The 15,321-nt window shown below is 36.1% G+C and overlaps 1 protein-coding gene across 1 annotated transcript in view; it reads right to left on the reverse strand.

Moving 5' to 3' along the window:
- EYS (eyes shut homolog) overlaps nucleotides 1-15,321 on the reverse strand; it is a 1,789,541-nt gene that overhangs the window by 1,612,526 nt on the left and 161,694 nt on the right. Inside the window, 1 exon segment of the mRNA XM_062187220.1 lies at nucleotides 2,255-2,505. Coding sequence (XP_062043204.1) covers nucleotides 2,255-2,505 — 251 coding nt within the window.

Genomic DNA, 15,321 nt, shown 5'->3' on the forward strand with positions numbered 1-15,321 from the left:
CATCTCACTGATGTACAAGTTGGAATGAAAATTTTGAACAGAGGAAACCTGCAAGAGTTTTACCATTTGCTGCAAAGAGGAAGACCTTACAGAAGATAAAAAAAAAACATGGTGGGGAACAGGAATTGGAACAACAGCTAAGCTGCCCATATCAGAATCCTCAGAGTCCAGGCTACTTCACTTCTGATGCAGTTTCCTGCTAATGCATAGCCTGGGAGGCAGCAGGTGATAGTTCACGTACATGAATATTTCCCACCCATGCACAAGGCCAAGATGGGGTTCCTGGCTTCCTCCTGGCCCAGTTCAGACTTTCACAGGCGTCTGGGGAGAGAACAAGCAAATGGAAAATCTCTGCCTGCCTGCTTGCCTGCCTATCAAGGTAATAAAATTAATGAAAAATAAAGAAGACATTGATCTTGCTGGTAATATGAGTTTAAGAATATTTTGCTGAGTTCAACTTTAAAAATGTGGGTTTTTTTTTCTAAATCTTCAGCTAAGGAAGTGGGAAATAGCAATTTTAAATTATGTGTCGACAACATTATGTATATATGTAGAGTAATTGTGTGAGGAGTGTACATTTAATACATATTTATTGATCATACTACACAATCAAGGTACAGATGATATATACAGTGATAGCGTCTTCCTTGATTATGTATACATATACACATAAGTATATATCTGTAGAAAAACATTGTGCATCAAATGACATTCTCTTAGTAATGGTATTAGGAAAAGTTAAGTTCATTATTTCCTCCTATGTATAATTTTATGTATAAACTCAGCATGTATAATTTTATGCATTTACTGATTTTTATAAGATATTCTGTTATAAAACATTTTCTAAGACAAGAATTATACATATTTATGTGCATATATGTTCATAAAGCTAGCATCTTTTTTGTTATTTTACTTTTACTTGGAACATGCTTGACTATGAATTAATGGGAGCAACTTTGAGCAATCTTGCCAGAAGTTGTGCATCAAATAAACTTTTCACCTTTAAAAAAGCTAATCTGGACCAAAAGTATTCCAATGTTATCACCATTTCCATTTTTGAAACTTATATTTTAAATTGCCTCTAAAACCTTCCACATATTACTTTAAATACCAAATAGCGAAAATATATTTTCATTTTAAGATGGAAATCCAAATAACTTTCAGAATTTGTTCTGCTCAATAAAATGGGATATTAAAATAAATATCACATTTCAAAAATGTTTTACTTAAGTTTTGTGTGGTTTAAAAGTGACAATATTGGGGCTGGCGCCTACAATACTGCATTCCTATATGGGCGCCAGTTTGAGTCCTGGCTGTTCCACTTTCTATCCAGTTCTCTGCTGGATAGCAGTAGAAGTCTGGGATAGCAGTAGAAGGTGGCGCAAGTCCTTGGGCCCCTGCACCTGTGTGGGAGACCTAGAGGACGCTCCTGGCTCCTGACTTCGGATGGGCACAGCTCCGGCCGTGTGGCCAGTTGGGGACTGAACCAGCCAAAATTGTTCAGTCTCTCTCTGCCTGTCCTTCTCTCTCTCTAACTCTTTCAAGTAAATAAATAAATCTCAAAAATAAATAAATAAAAGTGACAAAAATATTTCCTGTGTGGTTTCTGTATTGCCTTTTATGAGACAATGGTAATAAAGAAGTTTTATAATTACCATGCATAACTTCAACGAAAGACCAAGGATGGGATCAATATAAATTTGAAAGCTTAATTTCTGATTTTCTTTATGTTGAAAGCTGCTTTATTACCATATAGCCACTATGAAACTTGTCCTCTATAACTTTATGTGGAATTTATATTGTTTATGATTTTATTTATGTCCTGTTAATTTCAGGACATCAAACTGATCTAGACCACACTGAAACCAAAGTTTTATTCCTAAACTAAGGAAAAAATGGCTCTCAATGTGCTTATGCAGCCAAAGAGGAGACTGAAGTGCAGGACTGAGCCTATTTGGGCAAAATTATTAGGAGGTTATAGCTGCCTGTTTTTCTCTTCAGACCCCTGACATAAACTATCATATTCTCAATGGTTTAACCTGGCCTTATTAGCCTCATTTGCATGAGCAAGTCTGTGTAGTCAGCGATGAAATTGCCCAAAGAAGCAATCCAATTATTCAAGTGAAGGCATTTTTACTTTGCCAAATGAGAAAGCAGTTTGCAATACCAATCATTAGGCACATTTGAGATATGTCAAACAAATATGTTAACCACATTATCCACTAGAAAATTTGATTTGTTTGGAAATACTTGCCTGCAAATCCTGAGACACACTTGGAGAAGAAATATCTGCTTAAATGTATACCGGCTGCTCCAGTTTTGTAGGGCACAGATTTATAATATTCTGTTCCACTGTTGTTTCTTCCATACCTTTGCAGACAGCTACAGTTGCAGTTGTGCAAATGGGTAGGAAAGAGTCGATGCTCTGGTGAACTCTGGTTTCCTACCCAATATTCATCATTGACAACACAGAGTCTGCCAACATAACCAACAGTACAACCGCATCTGAGACGTGCAAAAAGAAAAAAAAAAATCAGCTATATACTTTATTTCAACATATGTAAGTCACATTTTTAATTTATAGCATGAATTATTTTTTTCAGATTTGTTTATTCATTTGAAAATCAGAGTTTACAGAGAGGGTGAGACAGAGAGATCTTCATCTGCTAGTTTATTCCACAGATGGCCACAAGTCAGGAGCTTCTTCCAGGTCTCCCACACTGGTAGCAGGGGATCAAACACTTGAGGACATCCTTGGTTGTGATTTCCAAGCCACTAGCAGGGAGCTGTTTGGGAAGTGGAGCAGGCAGGACACAAACGGGCACCTATATTGGATGACAGCATCACAGGCTGCAGCCTTACCCACCACACCACAACGTGGCCCTAGGATGAATTATTTAATAAGGATGATTATAAGGTGTATATTAAAAATAGTCTCATAACAAGTGTCCTCTTCTGGCAAAACTTAATTTTGTTAAATGAGTGGAAAGAACATTGATATAAAACAGAGCAAGACACAAATATGTATTCTACCACTTAACTGTAATAGGTATAATTTCATAACCTCGGATAATGCTAAATGACAGAATATTTATGGCATGTGTATATACGTATCACATATAAAATAAATCATTCAATCACAATTTGTCACTCAATGCAATTATTCATCTAAAATATAACTAAGTGGCAAGGCCAAGCATTCTTTATTACATTCTGAAATAATCTAAAAACTTTGAGACAGGAATTTGGAGCAGTAGTTAAGATGGCAACCACATCCCATATTGTAGTGCCTGGGTTTGAGTTCTGACTTTACTTTCAATTCCAACTTCTTGTTAAGGTGCATCTTGGGAGGTAGCAAGTGATGACTCAAGTAATTAAATGCCTGCTGCCCACATGAGACACCCAGATTGAATTACTGCTTGACCCAGCCCCGATTGTTACAGGTATTCAAGGAATGAAGGGCCCATGAAAAATCTGTCTCTGTCTCTGTCTCCCTGTATCTTTTTCTTTCTCTGTCTGCTGTTCAAATAAAATGAAAATAAACAAGTGATTTTTCAAAAGCTATAATACTGGGGCCGGCACTGTGGCATAGCTGTTTACCCCACTGCCTGCAGCGATGTCCACTTCTAATCCAGCTCCCTGCTAATGTACCTGGGAAGATAGCAGATGGCCCAAGTTTTGGCCCCTGTTCCCATCTGTCCAGCCTAGAAGACAATCCTGGCTCCTGGCTTCAGCCTGTTTCAGCCATGACCATTGAGATCTTTTGGGGGCTGAACAGCTTTAATGACATGCATATAAAATTTTTACACAAATTTTAATTTTATATATCTATACTCATGAATACATAATGTATTTTATGGATTCAATCTTACTATTTTAAATATTCACTTAAGAGAGTTTTAAATCTTGTTTTGACTTTGCTTTAATAATATACATATAAAACTTTTACACTAATTTCAATCTATATCCAATATATTTTTCTAATAGTTTTTGATATAGTTTCCATTAAATGAAGATAACTGTGAAATAAAACTCTGTATTGCATGTAAATGTATTTGAAATGCTTGCAAGTTCAATTGATCTAAGTCAATTAAAAAAAGAGATATTTTTGAAGTTAAAAATGAGTTTTTTACATATTTCTTCACTTGATACAAAGATGAACACATATACAAATAATTTTAGTACATATACATTCAATAAATTGTAATGGGTTCTTTCTCAGCATTATCTAATGTAATACAAATTATAAGATGATATTTTCATACATTATTTAAATCCCCATAGATATTCCTTTGAATGCTGTGTATAAAATTGAAAGTAAAAGCATGAGGAGAAAGAAAACTAAATCATAGTGATAATGGTAAGCCCAAAATAAACTACTGAGATTTTTATAGTACCTTTGACAGGGATCCCAAGGGCAATGAAGATAATCACATAAACATATCAGTGGGTTTAAGTGAGCAATATTAAATGAATTGACTAGTTACTATTTTTAAAAATCAAAATCAAAAGTCACTATATTCATAAATCTGTATGATGGCTTTAGAAAGAACAAGTATCCAAAAGTACACATTTTCTTGTATACTCATCTTTCTTAATTTGTTGAATTGTAATTAAAGAACAACCTGTTTGTTCCAAACTTCTGGACTTTTCAAAAAAAATGTTTGACGCAACCTACACATATTTGGGAAATTATCAGTATTATATTTTGTGAAATCCTTTATAGTATAGTATTAATACTGTCATATCTACAGCTGTGCCTACCTACATCCCTAGCCATTTATATTTATTCTTATATTCTGTTTTATTAATTTTTTAAAAAATCATATCCTGGTCAAATATAATGCTCTGAAATATGCCCCTTTCATTTAATGATATGTCTTGTATACTTGATATCAATTTAAGCTAGACACATTATTTTCAAAATATGTCATGGTAAAAATGTATCTTACATACTATTTAATTTTCTGAAAGGAGTAGTTTTCTTAGTTTTTTATTTATTGTAGTAGCAATTATTTAAAATGGAACAACTTATACAAATTTGTGTTTGGAGTAATACTTTCTGTCTTGAATCCTACATTAATACATCATACATATTTCTACACACACACACATATATAAAGTTCCTACATTGTCTTAATTAATGTATTTGTGATGTTTTTAATTTTTCTTTCTTTTAATCTTCATAAACAAAATTATTACATTGAATTTTTTGAATTGGAATAGCGTTTGTTTTAGTTTGATATTAGAGGTGTTTTAATAGATGTCTTTTTTTTTTTTTTTTTGACAGGCATAGTGGACAGTGAGAAAGAGAGACAGAGAGAATTACCGTTGTTTAACCCTCCAATGGCCACTGAGGCTGGCGCGCTGCGGCCGGCGCACCGCGCTGATCCAAAGCCAGGAGCCAGGTACTTCCTCCTGGTCTCCCATGCGGGTGCAGGGCCCAAGGACTTGGGCCATGCTCCACTGCACTCCCTGGCCACAGCAGAGAGCTGGCCTGGAAGAAGGGGCAACTGGGACAGAATCCGGCAACCCCGACCGGGACTAGAACCCGGTGTGCCGGCGCCGCAGGTGGAGGATTAACCTATTGAGCTGCTGCGCTGGCCTTAATAGATGTCAATCATAAATATCTATTGATGTTTTCTGTTTTTGGTTTTGTTATGTGAATTACATTTGATGTGTTTATTTTATTTTATTTTTTTTTTAATTTTTTACAGGCAGAGTGGATAGTGAGAGAGAGAGACAGAGAGAAAGGTCTTCCTTTGCCATTGGTTCACCCTCCAATGGCCGCTGCGGTTGGCGCGCTGTGACCAGCGCACCGCGCTGATCCGATGGCAGGAGCCAGGTGCTTATCCTGGTCTCCCATGGGGTGCAGAGCCCAAGCACTTGGGCCATCCTCCACTGCACTCCCTGGCCACAGCAGAGAGCTGGCCTGGAAGAGGGGCAACCGGGACAGAATCGGTGCCCCAACCGGGACTAGAACCTGGTGTGCCGGCGCATCAAGGCGGAGGATTAGCCTATTGAGCTGTGGCGCCGGCCTGATTTGTTTATTTTATAATTGATTTGTGGTGTGATTGATACCTTATAGTTTGCAATGTTTGCCTGGTCTTTATCCTCTATTCGTTGTCTTTTAAAATTTATATAATTCAGTTGATCTTTGGACAACTTCATAGACTATTCCACTGATAGCTTGGTATATTAATGAACATTGGAATATTTGAATTATTCTAACATTAAAACATTAAAATATTTGTTCATCTTTCTCTTTTTTAACTTTCTTTTTTATAATTTTTTCAATATATCTTCAGGTTTTTATGCCTGTTAATTTTGTTTCAAATTAATTATATTTTGGGCTGGCACTGTGGTGTAGCAGGTAGAACCGCCACCTGCAGTACCACCATCTCATATGGGCACCAGCAAGTCCCTACTGCTCCACTTCCAAACCAGCTCTCTGCTATGGCCTGGGAAAGCAGTAGAAGATGGCCCAAGTCCTTGGGCCTCTGCACCTATGTGGGAAAACTGGAAGAAGCTCCTGGTTCCTGGCTTCAGATCTGTGCAGCTCCTGCTGTTGCATCCAACTGGAAAATGAACCACCAGATGGAAGACCTCTCTCTCTCTGCCTCTCCTTCTCTCTCTGTGTAACTCTGCCTTTCAAATAAATAAATGTCCTTAAAAAATGAATTAATTAAATTTGAAAATAATGCAATTAATTCATTCTTAAATACCTTCTCCAGTATTCCCCTTAAGAAAATTGATATACCTAGAATTTAATATCTTTATTCATATTGTTTAATTTAGTAAGTGTGATCAGAGTTTTCAGATTGTCAATTTATAAGTCTACATTTAAATGAAATCTATGCTTATCTTCAATTCATTTCCAAAGACTTTCTCTTCATATTTGACTGTTTTTCCTGCATTGATATATTTTGATTTGTTTGCTTAATTATATTTTGTTTTAGCAGAACTAATAAATTCTGTAAATTATATTCATATTATAATCAAAGATCAATTTGAGTATTATATGCTACCACTACACTGAAAGTACTTGTTGAATACCTAAGAACAGTCTATGCACTGATAACTTAACAAAAATACTTTTTAAAATTTTATTTAAATAAATTTTTGATTGATTAACATCTTTTAAGTCTTATAGAAAATAATTTCTATTTCTGTACCTGTAAAAGCTTTTTCTTAGATTTGTAACATCACCATTTCAATATAGTCTGATTTTAACTGGTTTCATCCCAAGTTATATTATTTTACTTATGAAACAGAAGCAAAAATCCCTCAAATGTCAGGAAAATATTTTAACAATGATATGCGAAGATGATTGCACATACACTCATATATCTCTATAATAATTGCACTGATTTGTAATTTTTAGAAAATTTTAGCTTGTTTTCCTCTCAAAACCTCAGTACAACTGAGAACAATCACATATCTTTTTTAATTAAAGATTTATTTATTTTACTTAAAAGTCAGCATTACATAGAGATAAAAGGAGAGGCAGAGAGAGAGACAGACAGAGAGAGAGACAGAGAGGTCTTCCATCCGCTGGTTTATTCCCCAGATGACCACAACAGCCTGAGCAGTGCAGATCCAAAGTCAGGAGCCAGGACTAAGTCTAGGTTTCCGATGCAGATGCAGGGTCCCAAGGACTTGGGCCATCTTCTGCTTTCCCAGGCCACAGCAGAGAGCTGGATTGGAAGCAGAGCGGCTGGGTCTCAAACTGGCACCCATATGGGATGCTAGCATTGCAGGTGGCAGCTTTACCCTCTATGCCACAGCGCCGACCCCAAATCACATATCTACTTTAGTTTGCTTTGACGGTAGTTCTATTTTTTCTCACCTTTAAATATTTATCTCATATATACTGCCAAAACAATCAAACCTATCATTTCTGTTTCTAGTAGATTTCTGATTTTTAAGTACTCTCTTTACTTCATATAATGGATTCAAAAATGTAACATATCAATACACTTAATAATAAAAATAAACCAGTGATGCTGGCGCCACGGCTCAACAGGCTAATCCTCCACCTTGCGGCGCCGGCACACCGGGTTCTAGTCCCGGTCGGGGCACCGGATTCTGTCCCGGTTGCCCCTCTTCCAGGCCAGCTCTCTGCTATGGCCCGGGAAGGCAGTGGAGGATGGCCCAAGTCCTTGGGCCCTACACCTGCATGGGAGACCAGGAGAAGCACCTGGCTCCTGGCTTTGGATCAGCGCGGTGCTCCGGCCACAGCATGCCGGCCGCTGGCGGCCATTGGAGGGTGAACTAAAGGCAAAGGAAGACCTTTCTCTCTATCTCTCTCTCTCACTGTCCACTCTACCTGTCAAAAATAAAAATAAAAAAATAATAATAATAAAAATAAACCAGTGTCCTAACTCTAATATAAAAATCAAAAAAGGACAATAATTTCTAAGGGATGCATTTTATACAAAATAGTAAAAATGGTTGAACTAGAAGACACACTGAAGTGTTTAGCTATTTGCATACAAATTAGGATTTCCATGCATGTGGCAACTGTAAATACAGATAAAAACTGTTTGGCAATAGAAATTCAAGTAGGATGATGATTTTTTTTCCAACATGATTTATAAACTTGATAGATTTTTCAATAAAAGATAATATTTATTTCATTAACTAATAGTTTCACTCCTGTAAAATCCAATGATTATTAAAACTGTGCAAAGTGACTGAATATGTAAAATGAAAGCCAAATCTAGGTTTAGATATTTTAAATTTTTTTAATTTAACACTCATTTATACCAAGGTTTTTCAAAATTGTACAAACCATGGAGCATTTTTTCTTCTGTGGATCTATTTTGTGCATTGAAATATTTATGACATTCATCATTCACCATCCTCCTGCTGAAGTCCAGCTGTTCTAGACAAATATTCTGAATATTGCAACTGACTCTATAAATTGGAGAGATACCCCCAAATTATTAAAAATTATCTATTATTTATTAAGGAATTAAGAACTTAAAGTGCATTATAAACTATTATTAAATAAATAAACTTTGAATAATAGGTAAATTTCATATAAATGAATTCTATGAAAAAAGGAAAAGGCAGAAACTTATTAACTGTGAAATATACAATATGGACACTTAGAAATAAGGTAATTAATATTATTTTTCATTATTTAATTTTGAGAATGCTTTTCTAGAAATAGAAGAAACTAAATTTGTTATTCTACTTGCTTATTATCTTAAGTCCTAAGCTTATGTTTCATACACCTTACATATTGTTGTTTGGCTAAAATATCATGAAAAGCATTTCAAACTTGATTGAGCTAAGCTCTAGAGAAAGGTCATCTTCCTAAAGGTACTGCATAAACACATACACAAAATTCAAAGTCATACCAGATAATGTGAAAAGCAATGCAAAAGGTTACACCCATGAAAAGTTATTTAGATATTACAAAATAAAATAAAAATCTGGTCTTGTAGCCCAAAATCACATAGCATTTAAGCATTTGATTGTTTGAGATATGAAGTTAAAAGATGAAACCTCATGCAACCTGAGACTATAATACAGTCAAACTTTGACTTTAAATGCATGACACATGTATTGGTTTATGTACAAAAGAAAAAAAAAATCATACTGGAGAAATAATTTGATGTTCATGCAACTGATTTCAAGTCTTATCAATGTTGAAACTAATTGGCAAAAGCACTTCATTTAATGAAATTTACTGTAATTATTTTTGGAATGCATATTTATAGTGGAATATCTAACTTGACATTACTTAAGTGAATTTGAATTTTTTACTTCTATATCAATTTACTACAGCACTTAAAAAAGCAAGATTATTTGGTTTTCCAGGACATCAAAGATAGAGAAAAGTATATGTAAATACAATAGACAAACTGTTGTAAACACTAGAGGAAACATAGTTTAGCAGTATTATGAATAATTAAATACTCTTATGCCCCCCCCAAACACACACACACACACACAAACATGCATGAGCGTTCCACAAAATGTTCATGGGAACTGCGTTATACAAGAAAACCATGCATGGATTTGAAAATTAAACTTATCATTTAATTCAATTTTTCTCTGAACATTTTCACTTGTATGTGGGTGAGTGTTGGGGTGCATATACAATAATAATCCATTTTTACATGTTGTAGAACTTCCTTCTTGTTGTGTGTGTGTGTGTGTGTGTTTTCCTTTTCTTTTTGACAGGCAGAGTGGATAGCGAGAGAGAGAGAGAGACAGAGAGAAAGGTCTTCCTTTTTGCCGTTAGTTCTCCCTCCAATGGCCGCTGCAGCCAGCGCATCTCGCTGATCCAAAGCCAGGAGCCAGGTGCTTCTCCTGGTCTCCCATGCAGGTGTAGGGCCCAAGGACTTGGGCCATCCTCCACTGCCTTCCCGGGCCATAGCAGAGAGCTGGCCTGGAAGAGGGGCAACCAGGATAGAATCCGGTGCCCCAACCGGGACTAGAACCTGGTGTGCTGGCGCCGCAAGGCGGAGGATTAGCCTGTTAAGCCACGGCACCGGCCATGTGTGTGTGTTTTTTTAATATTTTATTTATTTGAGAGGTAGAGTTACAGAGAGAGAGAGAGAGATTCACCTGCTGGTTCACTCCCCAAATGGCCACAGTGGCTGGAGCTGGAACTATATAAAGCCAGGAGCCAGGTGCTTTCTACAGGTCTCCCACACAGCCACAGGGGCCCAAGTACTGGGGCCATCTTCACTGCTTCCCTGGCCCAAGAGATGGATCTGAAGAATAGCAGCCTGGATGTGAATCAGCAACCATATGGGATGCTGGTACAAGGAGAGGCTTAGCCTATTGCAACACAGCACCAGCTCTGCATGATATATTTTTTAAAGTGAATATACCCACATAACATTTTTTGCTTGGGAGGCATAAAAGTTTGCATAGCATGCAAAAATTAAAAAGAAATACAAAGTAGACAATTCTACTTGTTAAATAGTCACTGACATTATGGCAAATTACAGCAGCTTTACAAATGAAAAGTTACTAGAATTCTTAATTCTGAAGCAATTTAAAAGAAAACTTTTCAAAATATATTTTACTTCTGTGGCAAATTATATAAGATCTATATATAATAACCCTCCTGACTATCCAGAAATAACCTTTGCAACTCTACCTGATTTCTCTTGGACTCTCAGATTTTAAATATTAAACTATAACTTTCACTTATAAGTTAAAAAGTAGTGTTTGGTTTATAGCTAGCATTCCATATGAAATGTGCATCTCCAAAATAGCCTGTACAGGAAAAGCTTTAAATTTCCCAAAAAATAAAAACAGGAAAAAAATAGCGCTGCAACACAAACTACTTGTATGTTCAGAGAGTGAAAACAATAGTTAATTTGGTAGGTAAAAAAAAAAATAATAATCTGCTTTCAGGGTGGACACTGTGGCATAGCAGCTAAAGCCACCTCCTGCAGTCTAGCATCCCATAAGGTTGCAGGTTCAAGATCCAGCTGCTCCACTTCTGATCTAGCTCCCTGCTAATGAACCTTGGAAAGCAGCTGAAGATGGCCCAAATCCTTGGGCCGCTGCACCATCATGAGAGACTTGGAGGAAGCTCCTGGCTCCTAGATCCCGGGTCTTGACCAGGCTGGCTCTGGCCATTTTAGCCATTTTGGAAGTGAACCAGTGAATACAATAACATACCCCCCTCTGTAACTCTGCCTTTCAAATAAATAAATAAATAAATAAATCTTAACAAAAAATCTGCTTTGTATCTCTGTGTGCAGAAGTGTGAACAAAGACCCATACCTTACACTTTATACAAATATCAACTCATAATGGATCAAGGATCTAAATCTACAACCTGATACTATCAAATTACTAGAGAACTTGGGGGAAACTCTTCAAGACATTCAAATAGCCAAAGACTTCCTGGAAAAGAACCCAGAAGCACAGGCAATCAAAGCAAAAAATAGAAAAAGGGGATTACATTCCTGAGAAGTTTCTGCACTACAAAGGAAAACGCTCAGCAAAGTCAAGAGGCAATCAACAGAATGACAGAGAATATTTGTAAACTAGGCAACCAAAAAAGGATTAATCCAGAATCATAAAAAGCTCAAGAAACTAAACAACAAATATTCCAGTTAAGAAGTGGGAAAAAGACCTGAACAAGCATTTTTCAAGGAAATTCAAATGGCCAACAGATACATGAAAATATGCTCAGGATCAGTATCCATCTGGAAAAAGCAAATCAAAACCACAATGAGATTTCACCTCACCCAAGTTATAATGTCTTTCATACAGAAATCAACAAACATAAATGCTGATGAGGGTGTGGGGGAAAAAGTACCCTAAGACACTCTTAGCAGGAATGTAATCTAGTACAGCCATTGTGGAAGACAGTATGGAAATACCTCAGAAAGCTGAAAATAGATCTACTATATGACCCAGTAATCCCATTCCTAGAAATTTACTCAAAAGACATGAAATCAGCTTATGAGTTATCTGTACCCCATGTTTATTTCAGCTCAATTCACAATAGCTAATATGGAAATAATCCAGATGTCCATCAACCTATGACTGGATAAAGAAACTATGGTGCATATATAGTATGGGATATTACTCAACTGTAAAAAAGAATGAAATGCTGTCTTTTGCAACAAACTGGATGCAACTGGAAACCATCATACTTAGTGAAATAAGCCAGCCCCCAAAAGACAGATAGCATGTGTTTTCCCTGATCTGTGGTAACTAGATTATCAAAACTGTAATGTACAGGAGTGAAATAGTCATTTTGGGATTTGATGATTACTTACAGCCCTTTTCTCAACTGTTGAAGTACAGTGTTTTTGGTTTTTTGTTTTTTTTTTTTTTTTTCATACTACTTGTTGAACTCTGTACATAGTGTAGGGTTAACCTTATGGGCATAAAGTAAGCTGAACGTAGAACATTGTGAAAATTAAGAGAGGGGATAAGAGAGGAGGAGCAAGACTGGCAGAGTGGGTGGGAGGGAGGATAGGGTAGAAAGTATCACTTCGCTCTTAAAACTACATATATGAGATGTATGATATGTGTTTACCTTAAAATTTTTTTTTAATCTGCTTTCAGGGCTAGCACCATGGCCTAGCAGGTAAAGCTGCTGCCTACAATGCCAGCATCCCATATGGGCACCAGTTCTAGTCCCGGCAGCTCCATTTCCAATCCAGCCCTCTGCTTTGGCTTGGGATAGCAGTAGAACATGACCCAAGTCCTTGGACCCCTGCACCCACGTGGGAGGCCTCGAAGAAGCTCCTGGATCCTGGCTTCATATCTGCTTAGTTCAAGCTGTTGCGGCAATCTGGGGAGTAAAGCAGTGGATGGAAGATTCTCTCTCTCTCTCTCTCTCTCTCTCTCTCTCTGCCTCTCTTAAACTCTGCCTTTCAAATAAATAAATAAATACAATCTTAAATAAAAAACAATCTGCTTTCTAAGAGAAATAAAAGACATGAGATGTGTTATGAAAATAATAAAAAGTTACTTTTAGTATATTATCTGAAGACAGGTAGAAGGTATCATTTCCAAACAACTTTACAAAATGTCTTTGAATTCATGGTACTCAATGATTTTTTTTAAAGATTTGTTTATTTATTTGAAAAGCAGGAAAGGCAGAGTTACAGAGAGGCAGAGAGGCAGAGAGAGAGAGAGAGAGAGAGAGAGAGAGAGAGAGAGAGAGAGAGATTTTCCATCCACTGTTTCACTACCCAAAATCATGCAATGGCCGGAGCTGGGCCAGTCCAAAAGCAGGAGCCAGGAACTTCATCCTGTCTCCCATGTGGGTGCAGAGCCCAAGGATCTGTGACATCTTCCACAGCTCTCCCAAGCTATAACAGAGAGCTGGCTCAGAAGTGGAGCAGCCAGGACTCAAACCAGCTTCTGTATAGGATGCTGGCACTGCAGGCTGAGGCTTTATCCCTTATGCCACATCATCGGCTGCCACAATGAATTTTTGATTCATATATGCATCAATAATTTCTATTTTGGCATGACACTTCTGATAACAAGTAGAGATTGGGAATTTAGGCCTTTAAGGCTGCAAAAAGTAGTTAATTTCATGAACACTTCAGTTTGACCCTGTGTTAAATTATGACACTGCTTCCCAAAAGCTATTCTGATCCTTGCTTGATGTCATGCCTGGTAATATTTTGTTTTTGGTTCCTTAAAAGTTTCCCCAAATTCCAAGTATTTTTTTAACTTTTCCTGAGAAATACGTATTACTCTAATTTGTGTGAAATATTTTGCTTATTTTATGCAATTCAAGCTGACCTCGTTAAAAATAAACTTCAATAGAAAACATATTTATGCATTATCAACCATCTGTCTGTTAACATTACTATTATTGGTGTTTTTCATTGCAAGGAAATTCTCTAAAGTACTATTATTTCAAGACTATCATTATTTGGCTTTCTCAGTTGAACTTTGCTAATTTTGTTTAAAAATTTCTCCACCATAAAACCACAGAGATATTTTTCTATATTACTGCCCATTAAATGATGGATTTTACCTTTTATGTGTAGGTCTTTAAATAAATTTTAAGTGTACTTCTACATAAAGTATTAAGTTGGGTTCCATTACTGGTGTGATATTGAGCCATTTCCCCAGTATCATTTACTGAAATACTCTGTGCAGTAATATCAATTTATGGACAGATTTCTCATATATCTAGATCCCATTTGCACATGAGTTGTTCACAGAGCTCTTTGTCAGTTCATCATTTGTTCTTTCAAAACTTCCGTATGGGTTTTGTAGGCCATCATAATAGCTGGAACAAAAAGTCCCACTCCATTTCTCATCTTTATCAAAGATTACTAAACTATTTATAAAAATATCCTTTTTTATACAGATTTAAGAACATGCTGATTACTTTCTAGAATAAATGCAATCATTTGCAATACTGAATTGAATGAGTGAATTTATTTGGAAAGACTTGTTCTCTTAGCCATTTTTAAACATAATATAATGCATGGATTGTAATTTTTTTCAGAGCATTATCTTATCATTTTATTGATCTTAGTGGTTAGAGAAACAGTGTATTTTTTCCTTATATTTTTGTTGTATTCTCACAAACAGGCATATTTTGTTAGTTTATATTTAATATTTGGCATATATTTTTATTATAGGAAGTGATAGGTGTTATATAATAATTTCTAGATGTAATTGATAGAGAAACTCTTAATTATACATGAAGTATTTATATCTCTGAAATATTTACTGAACTCCATTTTTTTAGTAGTAATTATGGACAATACCAAGAACTCATGAAAATGCTGATACTTTCAATTGCAAAAATGCAAGACTCTCTAGATACCAAAAAAGATAAACAGAGAAACACAA

This window comes from Lepus europaeus, chromosome 3 (assembly GCF_033115175.1).
Source record: "Lepus europaeus isolate LE1 chromosome 3, mLepTim1.pri, whole genome shotgun sequence".
Classification (NCBI taxonomy): Eukaryota; Metazoa; Chordata; class Mammalia; order Lagomorpha; family Leporidae; genus Lepus; species Lepus europaeus.